Source organism: Penicillium vulpinum (genome assembly GCF_028829585.1).
Source record: "Penicillium vulpinum strain IBT 29486 chromosome Unknown utg000002l_segment0_segment0, whole genome shotgun sequence".
Taxonomy (NCBI): domain Eukaryota; kingdom Fungi; phylum Ascomycota; class Eurotiomycetes; order Eurotiales; family Aspergillaceae; genus Penicillium; species Penicillium vulpinum.
This window is the reverse complement of record NW_026643242.1, coordinates 3,655,136-3,670,685: the sequence shown is the minus strand read 5'-3', so window position 1 is coordinate 3,670,685 and position 15,550 is coordinate 3,655,136. Positions and strand designations below refer to the sequence as shown.

General features: G+C 47.5%; 7 protein-coding genes across 7 annotated transcripts; 3 read left to right on the top strand and 4 right to left on the bottom strand.

The window, feature by feature from the left end:
* Positions 1-688: 688 nt before the first annotated feature.
* N7479_004458 (putative chromosome segregation protein (Pcs1)) lies at positions 689-2,406 on the bottom strand (the record flags this gene model as incomplete). Its single annotated transcript, XM_057252155.1, has 3 exons — positions 689-909; positions 964-1,398; positions 1,455-2,406. The coding sequence occupies 3 exons, from the start codon at positions 2,404-2,406 to the stop codon at positions 689-691; spliced, it is 1,608 nt and encodes a 535-aa protein (XP_057111480.1).
* Positions 2,407-2,674: 268 nt separating this feature from the next.
* On the top strand, positions 2,675-3,986 carry N7479_004457 (protein-degrading AAA family ATPase MSP1; the record flags this gene model as incomplete). The annotated part of the gene is made up of 2 exons (XM_057252154.1): positions 2,675-2,740; positions 2,793-3,986. The coding sequence occupies 2 exons, from the start codon at positions 2,675-2,677 to the stop codon at positions 3,984-3,986; spliced, it is 1,260 nt and encodes a 419-aa protein (XP_057111479.1).
* Positions 3,987-4,862: 876 nt separating this feature from the next.
* Positions 4,863-6,761, top strand: N7479_004456 (putative LysM domain protein; the record flags this gene model as incomplete). Its single annotated transcript, XM_057252153.1, has 1 exon — positions 4,863-6,761. One exon carries the CDS (start codon positions 4,863-4,865, stop codon positions 6,759-6,761), a length of 1,899 nt encoding a protein of 632 aa, XP_057111478.1.
* An 805-nt stretch (positions 6,762-7,566) lies between these two features.
* Positions 7,567-9,851, top strand: N7479_004455 (putative triacylglycerol lipase (LipA); the record flags this gene model as incomplete). Its single annotated transcript, XM_057252152.1, has 9 exons — positions 7,567-8,108; positions 8,205-8,319; positions 8,384-8,502; positions 8,559-8,626; positions 8,680-8,770; positions 8,826-9,079; positions 9,146-9,432; positions 9,519-9,654; positions 9,712-9,851. 9 exons carry the CDS (start codon positions 7,567-7,569, stop codon positions 9,849-9,851), a joined length of 1,752 nt encoding a protein of 583 aa, XP_057111477.1.
* A 272-nt stretch (positions 9,852-10,123) lies between these two features.
* Positions 10,124-10,906, bottom strand: N7479_004454 (FKBP-type peptidyl-prolyl cis-trans isomerase; the record flags this gene model as incomplete). The annotated part of the gene is made up of 6 exons (XM_057252151.1): positions 10,124-10,163; positions 10,233-10,274; positions 10,408-10,428; positions 10,512-10,572; positions 10,644-10,714; positions 10,773-10,906. The coding sequence occupies 6 exons, from the start codon at positions 10,904-10,906 to the stop codon at positions 10,124-10,126; spliced, it is 369 nt and encodes a 122-aa protein (XP_057111476.1).
* An 811-nt stretch (positions 10,907-11,717) lies between these two features.
* On the bottom strand, positions 11,718-11,897 carry N7479_004453 (esterase/lipase; the record flags this gene model as incomplete). Its single annotated transcript, XM_057252150.1, has 1 exon — positions 11,718-11,897. One exon carries the CDS (start codon positions 11,895-11,897, stop codon positions 11,718-11,720), a length of 180 nt encoding a protein of 59 aa, XP_057111475.1.
* A 1,989-nt stretch (positions 11,898-13,886) lies between these two features.
* On the bottom strand, positions 13,887-14,739 carry N7479_004452 (uncharacterized protein; the record flags this gene model as incomplete). The annotated part of the gene is made up of 4 exons (XM_057252149.1): positions 13,887-13,947; positions 14,013-14,227; positions 14,285-14,441; positions 14,555-14,739. The coding sequence occupies 4 exons, from the start codon at positions 14,737-14,739 to the stop codon at positions 13,887-13,889; spliced, it is 618 nt and encodes a 205-aa protein (XP_057111474.1).
* Positions 14,740-15,550: the final 811 nt, after the last annotated feature.

Sequence of the window (15,550 nt, the reverse complement as noted above, 5' to 3'; positions counted from 1 at the left end):
AGCGAAATTGACAAAAAAAAAGGAGATACGAAGGTCACAACACGTCAACCCTTCAACTTTCGAGACGCATTGGGGAACTTGGCGGTGAGAGCCAATCATAGGCGTGCCTTTGTTTACTCTACAACGTTGGCCAGGCTTGCTATACTTGAGTATGTATTTATTTCTTGGAAGCTCTGAAGTGTTTTCACAGAGCTGGAAAAATGGACTTTGATATGAAGCTATTTAATATAGTGTAGAAAGGCATGCTTATGTATCCAGTGGATGTGGGGGTTTTATACCTCTTTTGTGTGGATATTATGGTAAGAACAGAGTATCTCTCCCTTGGCAACGCCTCATTCCAAACACAAGTGTTAGTAAGTCTGACCTATAGCCCCGAAGAATGATACCCTCGAGAATATATAGGCAGCGAGGCGAGATTGAGCTGCCTTCCAAGTATTCTGTTGAAGGAGGACCCTGCGAAGCGTGTTTCACTGATCAAAGAGCCCACTGACAGACTTTGCATTAGGTACAAGGTAGGTATATACAAGTATATAAGTGTGTAACAACCTCGGAAGATAGATGTGTTGGCATTGATGTTATTGATCGAAACAAAAACATGACGTTCCTAGTCCCCGAAAAAACTCCGTGAAAATAAATAGACACCGAAAAAAACCAACTAAGTATGGCGTGCAGTACCAGCACTGCACTGCTATTGTGCTGGAAGAGACCGCCTCTTTGTGAGGGCATCGATGACGCGTGTATAAAACTTGGCTGCTTGTCCGCGGACGAATGTGATGTCTACGGCCAAGAAGTCTGGTAACAAGTTGACCAGGTCGCGATCGCGGTTAGGGTCCAAGTGAGGCAGGTATTGGAACTCAGTTTTGTCATAATCAGCCGAGACCTTTGGCACGACAAGATGGAAGTGAAGAGCTGTAAAAAGTTTAGAAAAAAGCTTTCCAACTACTAGGAAATCGAGTAGCTTACTTCCGTTGATCCCAGTCTGAATACAATCGTATAGGTAGTCTGACTCTCTGTTCTTGACATCACGAATGATCAGTCCTGTTAAATCGCTATATAGGTCTTCTTTTAACTGGGCGAGCTGTGAAGCCTGCGCCGCTTCGGCGGTGGCAGCTGCATTTGCACGGTTGGCGGCGCCGCCCTTGATGGCACTGCCGGGGACCTTCGAAGCCCCCTCGAGACTGGCAGCTGTGTTCCGTGCCGCAGCAAGCTTAGTTTGTAAGGCTTTGACTTCAGACTGGGCAGATACAAGCTGTGCGTGGGCCTCGTCGGTACCAAATTTGAGTCGAGCCAATTCATCATCACGGTCTTTCAGTTGCTTTTGGAGTCCACGGCTTTGCAGCCCTAGCTTTCGCTGAGCATCAATTTCGGCCTTGAGCGAGGCAACCAATTCATTCGATGCTGAGGATGTATTAATCCATCTGCCCTAGCGGATATAAGATAATATAAGAGCATACCTTTAGTAACAGTCTCACTCTGTTTTCGCAGTTTCTCCATGTTGGTGTTGGCTTCGACAATCCCGATCTCCCGTAGATTGCGGTATTTACTCTCCAAAGCATCATGCTTCTTAGTCAGTTCGCCTAGCCTGCGTCTAAGCTCTGGGTCCCCGCCCTGGTCGAAGTCGGTTCCTCCAAACTTGCGTTTACGAGGAGAAGAATCCTGTGAGTTGCGTAACATGGATAATCGAGAGCGAGCATTCTTCACCGGGGACATCGATTTATGATAATAGGCCGGTTCCTCGTGAATGATAGCTTCATCTACCAGCTCCGCTGTGGGTTGCTCGTTCTGCTGAGAATCTTCGACTTCAGGTTCATTGCTTCCCCGGCTCGCTGCACGAGTAAGAGGGCTCGGTTCGGCTTGCTTTGTGTGAGTTTCCTGAAAGCTAATGTGTCGAGAACCGCTCGGGGTAAACTGAAATTCACCATCTGTTTCGAGCTGTGTGCTGACCGCACGAGGCCGTCCCCGACCGCGTGCTCGGGCAACCTTCACAACCTTGGGCGGTTGCTTCTTTGCATTTGTCGAGACAAGCGGGTCTTCATTTTCCAGGTTCTCTGCATCGTCTTGTTCCGGTTCCATAGCCTCCACCTCAGTTGCCTGCACAGACGCTTCGGCGTCCTGCGCTGCGCGGCTGCTTCCTCTGGGTTGTCCTCGACGGGTAGGCTTTTTGTCTGCAGGGGGCTCTGGTTCAGCTTCAGCTGGTTGCTGCTTTCTTGTTCGAGTAGCAGATTTGGCAGGCTTGGTAGGTTTGGTCTCGGTCACATTCTCGGTTGAGGTACGCGGTCTGCCTCTTCGTTTTTTGGCGGGAGGTTCATGAGTTTCTTGTGTTTCTGTCGCTTTAACTTGCATGATGTCCTCATCATCTGAGCCTAATAGACCAGAGAGTTTGGGAGGGGCTTTCCGTTTGGGCATTGTTTGATGTATAATTGATTGATGACAATTACATACTCGCTGGACGCGCACCGACAATAACAACCCCAACACCGCCTTCTCCGCTTTATGACATGTGACTGGCATCCATCCCCCGGGTGCCGCCTGCCCCGAATGATCTCCGGCGACTCATCTTGTTTTAATCCTGGTGTGCTCTAATTTACTTTCTTTTATCCTTAATTTTCACTTTCACTAGGGAGGTCCTTATTTAGGCCATCACTGTACTCTATCTGATCATTCCCCTATCGACATGGCTTCAGCCGGTGGCAGAAGATGGCAGCAGTTCTTCCAAGAAATGGTGATGGTTGCAGGCACTGTGAGAATGTTCCTATTTTGGATAGGACTGGATGCTTCTAACACTGTTATAGTCTGCGTCCGCATATTTCCTTATTCGATACCTTCTATCACGCCTTGATTTCGACCCAGAAAGCCAGAAGAAGGAGGAACAACGACAGAAGTCCGCCGCCATCATACGTCGATTGGAAGGTGTGAATGAATTAGACGATGATGCACCACGGAAAGGTGGCAAACGGGAGAAAGGACAACGAAAGAAAGAGCTCACTTTGAACCAATACGAGCAAGCGATTGCAATGGATGTGGTTGCGCCAGAGGATATCCGTGTATCATTTGAAGATATTGGGGGACTTGATGAAATTATTGAGGAATTGAAGGAATCGGTCATCTACCCACTGACGATGCCTCATCTCTATGCTTCCACGTCGTCTTTGTTGTCCGCACCTTCTGGGGTCCTCCTATACGGTCCGCCTGGCTGCGGAAAGACCATGCTTGCTAAAGCTCTAGCGTCAGAGAGTGGAGCATGTTTCATCAACTTGCACATCTCAACGTTGACAGAGAAGTGGTATGGCGACTCCAATAAATTGGTCAATGCAGTGTTCTCGCTTGCGCGCAAGTTACAACCTGCCATCGTCTTCATTGATGAAATTGATGCTGTTCTTGGAACCCGGCGAAGTGGTGAGCATGAGGCAAGTGGTATGGTGAAAGCAGAATTCATGACTCATTGGGACGGCCTTACATCGGCAAACTCGACGGGAGAACCCCAGCGGATTGTTGTCTTGGGGGCAACAAACCGCATTCAAGACATTGATGAGGCCATTCTCCGAAGAATGCCCAAGAAGTTCCCTGTGACTCTTCCTCCGATTGCCCAGCGCCTACGAATTCTTAGCCTGATTCTCAAAGACACGAAAGTCGATCGCGATAATTTCGATCTGCATTATTTGGTCAAGACCATGGCTGGAATGTCTGGTAGTGATATCAAAGAAGCATGTCGAGATGCAGCGATGGTTCCTGTGCGGGAGTTAATTCGAGCGAAAAAGGCTAGTGGAATGCAAATAGATGCAATGGATCCCGAAGAAGTTCGTGGTCTCCGCACGGAAGATTTCTTCTCTCGCGCAGGTGGTATCAAGATCATTCCTCAGCCTGCACCATTATCCAACCCAGCCGGCAAAGTCTCTGAGAAGGAAGATGGAGACTGGAGTACTGCGTCTGAAGCCACATCGGAAGCTGAGACTCGACACTCTGTGATGGCTGAGCCGCCAGAGTAAATGTGAGGCACTTCCGGTTGCCTTGTTGATATTTATTTTCCTCTTGTCCCGCAGCGCGAAGACTTGGTGTATAATGTACTGGAAATGCCATAATCAGGATTATTGAAGGGGTTGTTTTGTTTTTTGATTTATGGATCTTTTGTTCTAGTATGGCCGGCTTGTTGATAGGATTTATGATGTCATATGTACAATGGGTTCGGATAGAATCTAATACAAATATTGCTCTGCTTTCTTATTGCGTTCTATTTGATCGCAATTTATATACGGGTACGGAGTAGAGAAGGCAAATATCCCTGGAGCCGAAAAAGTACCAGTACGCAGAATAGGTGGCCTTGACTGGGTAATATCATGTATCGCTACTTTGCCGAGCGGCTAAGTCACCTGTTCTAGAACAAACTTGCTAACCTTGCAGTAATTTGAGCATTCTGAGTAGTCTGATTGATTCCTTGTAATCTATACTGCGCACTTCCACTATATAGGAAGATAAATATCTTTTAATTCTGTAATTCTTGTGGGCAATCCTACATTTAACTACTCCGTACTCCGTGTTCAAAGGTCTGCGGGTCGTTATCGTCACGCCTCCTTGGCCTCCTATCAACTATCCTCCCTCACCTTACGCTCGCTCTTGTTTTCTATACCTTCCAAAGAATTTGTGTTCTTGGACTCGTTAGCTTATATTTTGGACGAATACCTGAATATATGATCAAACGTATCCTGCCGTGTTCCCAGTCAAAAGGCCACGAATGCGAGTCCGGGTGTGGATGACGAATGGGTCTCTCCTCGATCAACTCTGATGGCAACTGGTGCCTTGGCGGTACAAACTTCTAAGGGAGCTTTTATTTTGCATCCTTAGACCCATTTGCTAGATTCACAGGAATGAGTTCTCAAAATAGCTTTGACAATGCTTCCCCAAGCTCCAGCACACCCAGCGCAAGCACAACTTCAACCTCCACGATTCGATCGCGCCCTCGCCGCTTAGTTTCATTCATGGACGACGAAGCTGACAGCAATAATGTTACAAACTCCTATCAGGACGATCCCCACCCTTTCCCCTCGAGATTGTCAACAACTCTTGCTCTCTCTGAGAGGGGAGCGAGTCGGTCCCGCGGAGCAACCCCCTCGCCGTTGTCATCCCGTGGAGCGTCACCACTTCCAATGCAACACCCGTCACGGACGACCGAATCGATCAATCGTGGTACTCGCAGTGGATTAACATCATTTCCTTGGAGTGGACCACCAAAGGCCTCGTCGTCGGGAGGTGCTGCGGACTTTCTGGACTCCTCATGGTCTTCTCTTCAAAGCTTAGCATCTTCAGTACTGGGGAGTGATGCTGGACGAGTCCCTCCGAATAGTGCAACAAACACCCACACGCGACGGAAGCCATCTCGATCTGATGTATATATTAAGAATGCTCCTAGATCGACCTGGGGCCCATCGGCGCCGACCGCTCCACAGTTCGGAACTGGGACAAAGGAGGAGCGACAGGCTTTAGTGCAGGCCAAAAAGAGAGAAGCGCTGCTCCTTGCTGATAGCGATCCGATTGCAAGCCGTACGCTCCCTCACAAAAGACGCGACTCTGGCGACATTTCGTATCAAGCGTTTGACCCAGAGCACGATGAAGACGCTTTGGCCTATATCCACAAAGTGCAACCCACCGACACCATCACCGGCGTGACGATCAAGTATGGCTGCCAGGCTGCAGTGTTTCGGAAGGCGAACGGTTTCTGGCCCAACGACAACATTCAGAGCAGAAACACTGTCCTCCTACCAGTTGATGCGTGCTCTGTGAAAGGCCGGCCCGTTCCGAAAGAGCCTGTAGATCTTTTGAGCAACAACGACGAAGACCCCAGCGACAGCTCAATCACCCCTATGGCTGCCTCTACTGATGATGCCTCAACTGAACAAGATACAACTGCAACCACATCTGGGGCCGATGAAAACCATGCTTGGAAGCATGAATCGTGGGTGTACATGGATGGGTTTCCAGGACCAGTGCAAATTGGCCGTGTTCCTCGAAGAGCATTGGGATTCTTTCCGCGTACGCGTCGAAAATCTATATCTTATTCGGATGCGGAACCTCCCGACTTTTATCGAGAAACAATCACTCCTCCGTCTCCGACTGGATCACCACCTCCACCTTCGTCCTTTGGCATACTGCCACGAACTCGACCGAACGGCGACCAGTTCACGCCTCCCACTCGTCCGCAGCATCGCCGCCAGCGCAGTAGTATCCAGCTGTCTGGTACTGGGGTGGGAACACTTGACCCCACCTCGACTGGCCCAGGGCCTGCATTAGATGGGTTCACCCGATTCTTCGCACAGCACATGCCGAATCTCGCACCGGCACAGCCCCTGGACAATGCTCGGAAAGCTTCTTTTGACTCTACATACACTGTTACATCCAATGCATCGACTGGCCTCGAGAACATTGGCGGGGCTTTTGAAGGGTGGGTTCGAAAAGTAGCAACGCGCGCTAAGGCCGGCATCAATGAGCTACAGCAAGGATCGCTCACCCAGCAGGGTAGCAGCAGAGGTCGCAATATGTGGCGGATGGACGACCTAATCGAGCTTGATGATGGGATGGTGGATGGCCGGAACTCCCCCAGCCCGCTCAAGGGTGCATCACGGAGGTCTGAGTTACAGGTCACCTCATCTTCATCATCATCCAACCGATACAACAGCCCCTCGGTGGTGGCAGCGAGCAGGTCTCGTGCGACTGGATTTGGTTCGGGCTCCGGTTCATCCGCCTATGGCGATCGGGTTAAGGATGATTAACGTGTTTGAATTTTCAAGCGTACATAATAAGAGTCTCCGCATGTGTGTATTCTTCGGAGTTCAAGATTTTTGCATTTTCTTTTCATCGCCCACTTCTTTTTCCTGGAGTGGCTTGGTGCCTTTGTTCCCACTTTGGTTTTGCCATTTTCCAATCCCAGGTCACTTAATATTTGGCATTGGATCATCGCACGCATGAGAAGTTTTGATAGGACAGGATGGTTTTTATACGCTATCTGACTATTTGCATACAGCTCATTGACTCAATTGGATATTCGGTCAATGTATCAAATAGTCAGACTGTTGCGTGACGGATTTGTGGTGTTACTGTCGGTTGAATAGAAGCACTCCCTTTGTCATCTCTCTCTTTAGCATGTTGGATGTACAATATCTTCAACGCTCTTGTTGCTACTGCAACGATTTTTTCCCTATATCAAATGGCTTTCAGCCTGATTCCCCACTATCTAGAACAATATTTCCCCAAATAGACTGTTTGTTCTGCAGCGACATGCATCTTATTTTTGTCTTATTTTGCCTAACGTGTAAAATCATCTTCTGACTGGTAATAGTATAGTCGCTCTCCACCCTCTTTACTTGGCCCGGAGTTTCCCCTTTATTTTCCCACCTATAAGCACACGTGGTAGCTAAAGATCACACATCCCTAATGATAGAGGATTTGATGATAGTGGGGTTTAATTGTGATATAATATTCCGGAAAAGGGGTTGGTAGAGAATGAACTAAGTATGTAAAAGTGATCTTACCGTTACTTCTTGACTCTCGTTCAGCTTAAACTCTCGAACTTCCAAGATGTCGATAACAATCACCTCGATACTGCTTTTGACGTTGTTCATCTCTATAATCCCCGGGGTAATAGCCAACCCCCTCTCATCCAAACCGACAGGGACCACATCGAACCCCCCAATAGCAACCCTATTAACGAGCAACAAACGCTCAAATACCATCTTTGTGGGCCGCTCTCTTCCAGAGTTCAACCAGGATCTTTTCCTGGGCATCAAGTATGCCGACGAACCAATTCGCTTCACACCAACCGAGATCAAGAGCGCCTATGCATCTGAGGATAGTAATTCTGGACCTTATAATTTCTCCTCAGCAAGGCTCAGCCCTACTTCCAAGTCAGTATATTACAATGCTACGGAGTACGGCTATGACTGTCCTGCGTTTGGATCCGATACTACCAACCTGGTTACCAAGGGTATTATCACTTTGAATGAAGACTGCTTTAACTTGAATATAATCCGACCTACCGCCGACGGAAATCGCGAATTGCTTCCAATTATGATCTGGATTTTCGGTGGTGGGTGGGCACAGGGTGCCACTGCGGATCCGAGGTACGTCAGTCGAGGGATATAGCACTGGGTATGAATATTCATACCTGGGAAGGGCGCTCAATAGTCGCGGTTAACCTTCCGTTACGCTGTCTACAGATATAATATGAGTTATATTGTTGAACAAAGTGCACTGAACGGCAAGCCAGTTTTGGGTGTTTCTATCAACTACCGTCTGGCGGCATTCGGATTCCTTGATTCGAAGGAAGTGAGGGTAAGGCAACTGACTATATACGAACTTGGATATGGCAGATTCTCGATACTAACTTGGATCCCAGGCCGAAGGAAACACCAATCAAGCACTGCGTGACCAGCGCACGGCTATGCGCTGGGTGAAGAAGAATATCAAAGCGTTTGGTGGTGATCCGGATAAAATCACTATATGGGGCGAGTCTGCGTGAGTCACTAGAAATACATTTTCGGAATATCAAATGCTTATCCTTGAATCAATAGTGGTGCATATAGTGTCGGAGCTCATCTGGTGACCAACAATGGGGATAATGAGGGTCTTTTCAGAGCTGGTATAGTGCACTCCTACCAGTATTTTAATGAACACCAGCCTAAGCTCGACTAGCAATCATGGATTCTGGAAATGCCGTCGGACCCCCATATAATGGAACAGAATGGCACCAGCCAATGTACAACCGAATCGTCGAGAGAGCCGGGTAAGTCTTATGTTGAACAAATTTCTATGAACAGCAGCTGATATACTATCCCCAGATGCACCAATTCAACGGATACCCTTCAATGTCTCCGTGAGCTGCCCTACGAAACCTTATACAATACTGCAAACGAGGGGCTGGAGTGGTTTGCCACCGTCGATGGCTCATTTATAGCCCAGTTTCCGCAAATTAGCTATAAGCAAGGCAAATTAGCTCGGGTACCTATCTTGATAGGGACGAATACCGACGAGGGCACCAGTTTTGGGACAACAGGCACGGACACCGATGAGGACTGCGTTAATGAATTGACTAGTAAGTGCTGTTGCATAACATGCTTACCCTCACATATTATAATATCGCGCTAAACGAGTACCACAGCATCTAAACGCTGGGTCCTCGACCGTTCCCAAGCTACCCAGCTTCTATCCTATTACCCCAATATCCCCGCTATCGGCTGCCCCTACGGTTGGGGTAATACCACCTGGCCCTCATTGGGACTCATGTACAAGCGCTATGAATCCATCGCCGGCGATCTGACCATGGTAGCGCCACGGCGCATGCTGGCGCAACGGATGGCCGGCATGCGCGACAATGTATACTCGTACAGATGGGATGTGGCGGCGTTGAATAGCTCGACAACGATTGGGGTGCAACATTTCGCAGAGGTATGTAATGACACGCCTAGTCTAGATACTACCCACTCAAGTTAGGTGCCTGAAAGATAAACTGACTTTTGGACCTGGCTATATAGATTCCTTTCATCTTTGCAAACCCAGTGCAAACCATCACACCGCTAGGAGCTGACCCTGCGCGCCTAGAACTGGGACAGATGGCAGCACGTATGTGGATGTCTTTCGTAGCGGACCTGGATCCCAATGGACACGGTGGTTAGTAGAACGTGGGTGCGGCTTGGTTCTATTGCCTGGGAGCTGACTTCTTTCTAGTGTCTGATATCGCCAAATGGCCCAAATATTCGTCCCGCGCGACGAACTTTGTTTTCCGCTTACCCCGGAATGAGAGTTATGTGGAGGACGACACGTACCGTGCCGGTGGGATTGATTATATCAATACCATTGCGCGGTGATTTGGAGAAGGCAAGCTAGGCTAGGTCATCTACAGTGTATGTATGAGCAAGGGAAACATATGGCAGACATGTGATAGTCCAGTTGGCTTTCTTCGTTGGAAAACGAGTCAAATCAATAGACAGAAAAGAGACCGAGCTTTGATTTTGCTATGCAGGTAGCCTGTCGACCGTATGAGACGAACAGAAATGACCCAAGTGGGGGGTTTTTTTTCCTTCTCGGTTTGTATTTGGATATCTCATATCTGGCCGGAGATTCAGGAATAGAGATTTATTTAAACGCTCTTGGTACCGATCTTGAGGAGCTCGACCTCGCTGTGGACAGTTAGTTAGTTGTTATTTATAGTTTCGCAGCATGGGGTAAAAAGGATACGGGTTACTCACAAGACAAGCTTAGAGTTGGCGGGGATCAGGCCAGGGAAGCCACTAAAATGATTTGATATCAGCACAAATCTCACGGGGAGAATCAAAGGTGCAAGTTGGAGTTGTAAGGTATTGGAGATATCATAAAAATCACAGCTTGTTGATTCAGTATTGGGCTTGGTTGGTTGGTACATACCGGTCGCCATAGCCGTAGTCACTGTTCAGAATCGAATATTAGCGATTGTTCAGTCGATCAGCCCAAAACTGCAAAGGAAAGTAAGTTTAAAACGAGCAACTCACGGGCTGATGGTCAGAATGGCCTTCTCGCCGAGGGACATTTGGGGGACACCCTCGTCCCAGCCTATTCACCAAGTTAGCAAGCGGAAGCCAGCTATTTATGTCACAGAAAACATCGGATAGATTGAAACGCACCGCGGATGAGACGACCGACGCCGATGGGGGTGGCAAGTGGACCACGGCCAGGCTTGTGGGAGGTGTCGAACCTGTTTTGAGAGTATATCAGTGCCTATCTCCTCGGGTTGGTATAGATCTTCAGCTTACAGGCTTCCCATGAAGTGGTTGTCGGCCTTTTCAGCGTCATACAAGCAGCCGGTGTAGTGGATGGCAACGTGCTCGCCCTTCTTAGGGTAGTCAACGCCGTTGCCCTCAACCAGAGTCTTCTTCTCGACGCCCATTGTGAGTGTAATAGATGTATGAAGGGTGAATATGAGAAATATGTGAAGAGAAGAAACAAAAAGGAACGGGATGACTTGGGGAGGGGCAGATTATCCACTTTTTTTTTCCTAAGCGGGACACGACGTAATGTCTTTGGAATGTCTTTTTGAATGATATGTTACTTTTACATCTTTACATATATATACCTACCTACATATGTAGGTAGTTCATACATATGTACATACATATGTGTACATATAACTATACATACTTCCATTTCCTCTGCCAGGTGGGGCTTTCCTATCTTACCGCTTGAGGGCGCTCAGAGTCAAGAAGCTTCCAAGGTCAGTAGATTTCCGGGGGTCTCTTAGTGAGCTACTCAGATCAATCACGTGATAAATCAGTGAGACCCAATGGACGCTCACTGGTCTCTCACTGATTATTGTAATGGTAACTAATTAATCGTAGTGTTAATATTATAGCCGAGTGTGCTTGCTAGTAACTTGGACATCAATTGAGGTTTAAATTTTACGCTAATGATTGGAGATTCTTGCGTAAGAACTCAGTTGTATCGTTATGATGGTGTGTGTTGTCTCCCAATAATATCCAACTGTAGACAATCAATTTACATGGCCGGCAGCCCCGCAACGGTTTCCACTCGCGCCCGCGCCGCCTAAGCAGGAACCCTGCCATATGTTAGTCCTAGATAGGCCGACCAACCATTGATGTTGTCTCTCTCATCCTGAAAGATCAGATTCCTGGTGTGATCAGTGGCAATTCTGTCGTCCATCATAGGATATGAGGATATGTTTAGCTAGTGGAGGTGAGAGACTACAATCGCGTGCGACAATTGTCAAAGCCGCGGCGACCGTCACGGCCAGACAATGGAGATCGAAGCTCAATTCGGCCCGCAGGCGAATGCGCCCACTGCAAGGCATCCCGGCAATTATCCAATGCCGCCGGATAAGGGTTGTCTGGTGCGAGTTGGTACTCGATCGATAATAGTTGCATGCCGGTCAAGAACGTGCAGGTGGTTCTTGTTGCCGAAAATTCCTTGGCGCTGAAACTGATATATGATTATATCCTCCACCGTGGATATGGATGATGGTCGGGGTGTCCCGGCCCTGGATGTGTACGTCCTTCTTGCAAAAGTGGTGGATTTTGATCTGGTTGTCCCAGGTGGGGGACCTTGCGAACGAGAATTTCCAGGAGACATCAACTGGAAGTGGGATTTTGGCTTGCTGGGTGACAATAGTGCGCATGGCTGCTCTTCTAGCTTATATGCCATGAATAGCGGGTCTTTTGTCGAGTTCCAGCCGGCTAAAGATGTTGGGGGCCGCCGGGAGGGGGGGGGAAGCAGGGGCGGTGGTTGTTACTGTAGAATTTGAGTGAGTATATGATAGTGGGGATATCTTTGGAAGCTATGACTCGAAAAGATATCTTGACCTCACGTTGGAGCAGAGGTCGCATTAAATCGATATATACATAGTCGATCAACTAGGTAAGGATCCGAAGCTAGACTTCAATATCACCCATGTATACACATATATGCGTAAATTCCGAAAGACGATTGCGGTCCATCTTGCAATCATCTTCCGGTATGAAACTAAATCCATCCTCTACTATGGCGGCCCTATCAAATGATGGGAGGGATGGCCCTTTCCCGACCTCCAGTCTAGAATATACGATGTTGATTTGCACGGCGATTATGGGTCTTTACTTGGGTTATCTTTGGCACTTCTGAAGCCAATTCCCGGCATCCTGTATAATAAAGATGTGTCCGATCTCTCTTTGGTGGCACTAGTTCTATGTTCCAACATACTACAGCAGAAACTCGAGAATTGTACAACTTGATGACTGCACAAAACAACAAACTTCACACCCCTATTATATGGCCTTTTGTTCAACCGCTTGGAAACCCGTGGGTGGTTATTGCAGATTACCAAGAGTCCCAAGATGTCCTAGTCCGGTGCACGAAGGAATTTGACAAGTCGACCTAGTTTGCAACCGTTTCTAGGGGTGTTATGCCCGAAAGTCATATATCTATGAGAACCAATGACAAATTCAAGAAACACCGTCGCTGGATACAAGGTGTCATGGGAAGCCATTTTCTCAGTGATATCGCTGCTCCGCATATTTATGATGTCTGCCTAAGCTTCTTGCAGCTTTAAGAACAGAAGGCAAAGCTTGCGAAAACACGCCTTTCCAAAGCTTCAGATGATATACGCCATGCTGCTATAACTATGTAATTTGGACTGTTGTCTTTGGAGTGTGTTGCAAAATTTTCAACTTCCGGACTATAACCTAGACTTATATTTCCTCTCCTAGAGTGATTTATCCCAACTTCTGAAGCATGACTCTTCCTGCTGCTGATTCGAGATTTCCTCACTAGACTCTCCCACAGTTGTCTCTCATGGCAAGCACGAGAGTGTCATGGAACTGTATCATAACCAAAATCTTGAAAAAAAAGAACAAAAAAACCACATAATGGGGATGAGGATCCGAGGGGCTTTATATAGTCAAATTTATGTGTCCACTGACAATATTCACGCTACATGCAAGAGAATATCCAATGCTGGATCCAAATTTTAGGGCACAGTTCAAGACGGCTATGCAACTGTTTTCGATCCTACCAACTACTAGGTCAGGCTTATTCCATAGAGCCTCGTCTATGGAACAGAAAACATAACGGCAACTGACGTTCAAAGCTACAGGATGTATTATACCATGATCTGCATCAAAAACAAGGATATCTCGCTCAAGCTATATCGAAATGTTTTTGGCTTAGTGCTAAAACATAACCTTCGAAACCCCAAAGTTGTTATCGAGGCTACTTTCTTGGCTACAGTCTACCAGGCGCAAGTAACCAGGTGGATGGGCCTGACCACGACGCTCAAATTGAAGGCCTCTTGGGGCTAATGTAGAAATATGGGTATACATTTGGATAATACTTCTATCTCACTGCGAAGAAGTATTGCTTGTTATTATCATACGCACAGTCTAAGTGCAGCTACCGGTGGAAGATTCACCCGGCGGAGGGCTATGGCGCATAATCCCAAGACTGTCGAAAATAGGGATATCATATTGTATTCTATTATCTGCAAGGTCGAGCTCCGCCACGGGTACTGTTCCATGTACGCAACATCTGTTTCCCATTTACCATTCAACGTCAGGCCATCGTACTTATGCAGTCCTTTAATCTCCTCCCAACCAGGGACATAAATATTTAGAAACTTTCCGTTGAGAGCTTCTCTATATCTCTCGAGTAGGTCCAGCACTGCTTTTGCGCAAATTTCAGCGTTCAGGTTGGCATAAGGACCAGCTTGGTCTACTCGCAGCCACTCCATAGAATATTAATTGTGAATACGGATACCGGTAGGTTTCCAGCCAAAACTTACCCCAGGCGAGACAGCACAGAACGTGAACCCTTCATCGCTCAGGTCTAGTGCATGTAGCTTGGTAATACTGTTTAGCGCCGCCTTCGATATTTTATAAGCATGGTGAGGCACAATCATGAATCGCTCCTCATGTGCCAGAGACCCCGTGATGGAGCTCCTTTAAGCGGCATCAGTCAGCTAGTCAGTTCCAGCTGTCTGCCTATGCTCTTCTGCTACTATGTACTGCTTTGTGGGTTTGTTACATCCGTTCCCATGAGGTAGCATGGCTACATGCTCAAGATCATTTTCCGGTTCCCCTCCCGGAGGAGTGGCAAGAATGCGAGGGTGACATTATAGACGACCTCGACATTGACTTCCATTGTTTCCGTCGAGTATTCATCGTTGGCCGAATTCTGGCCCAGTGTTCTCACGATTTCTAGATCAAAACTGCGGGCCACTCCCAGGTATGAGGCCATAGCTGTTGCTTGACTGAAAGTACTTTCAGATACTGTAGTCTAACAGGCGTGATTTCTTCTTATATAAAGAATTAAGAAGACCAAGAAGCATCACTAAAGAAATACGTATATACGGTAGAGACGCAGATATAGTATACGCATGATCAAAAAGACTCCTTATTAGGTTTAAGATAGAACTACATAGAGGGCTGGTGGATGCCGGAGTCTACGGGGATGTACATTAGTGCAGCGGGAATTGCGAAGGTATGCGGCGATAAGCAAGAAGAAGCATTCAACCGAATTACTTTATCATGCCTGCCTCATGTTAGTAAGCCAGGGAGATGTACAAGAAGGGCGATGACAGGTCAGTATCTTCTCACCGATCTACTAACCAATTAATTGTGTGCAAGGTGGACAAGGGTCAGGCCACACCACCATCTAACTGATCACATCACAGTTCGCTATGGTTGGTCCGCGTGCAATAAACATAATACCCTCCTGTAAGCTGACCAGACTACATACCAATAAAGGTCTTTTCATTGGCCACGGACTGCTGCAGCACTGGCCTTACACTCCTAAGCCAGGCTCTGGCCTCTACATGGATCATGTAACATTTCGTCTCAAGACAAGAACTTGGCGGTGTGTCTGTAATTGCCCCAATCATGCTAAATCCATTACAATCCGGACGGCATATGGTCAGATTTTAACGAATCTCAAACTGCAAATGCAACCGTGAGGATTGCAAATGGAAGACGCAATTCACTGGGATTGACAGGACCCTGTTGCTGCCGGTATTTTATGAGAGTTTCCCACACCATTTATCCATGGCCGC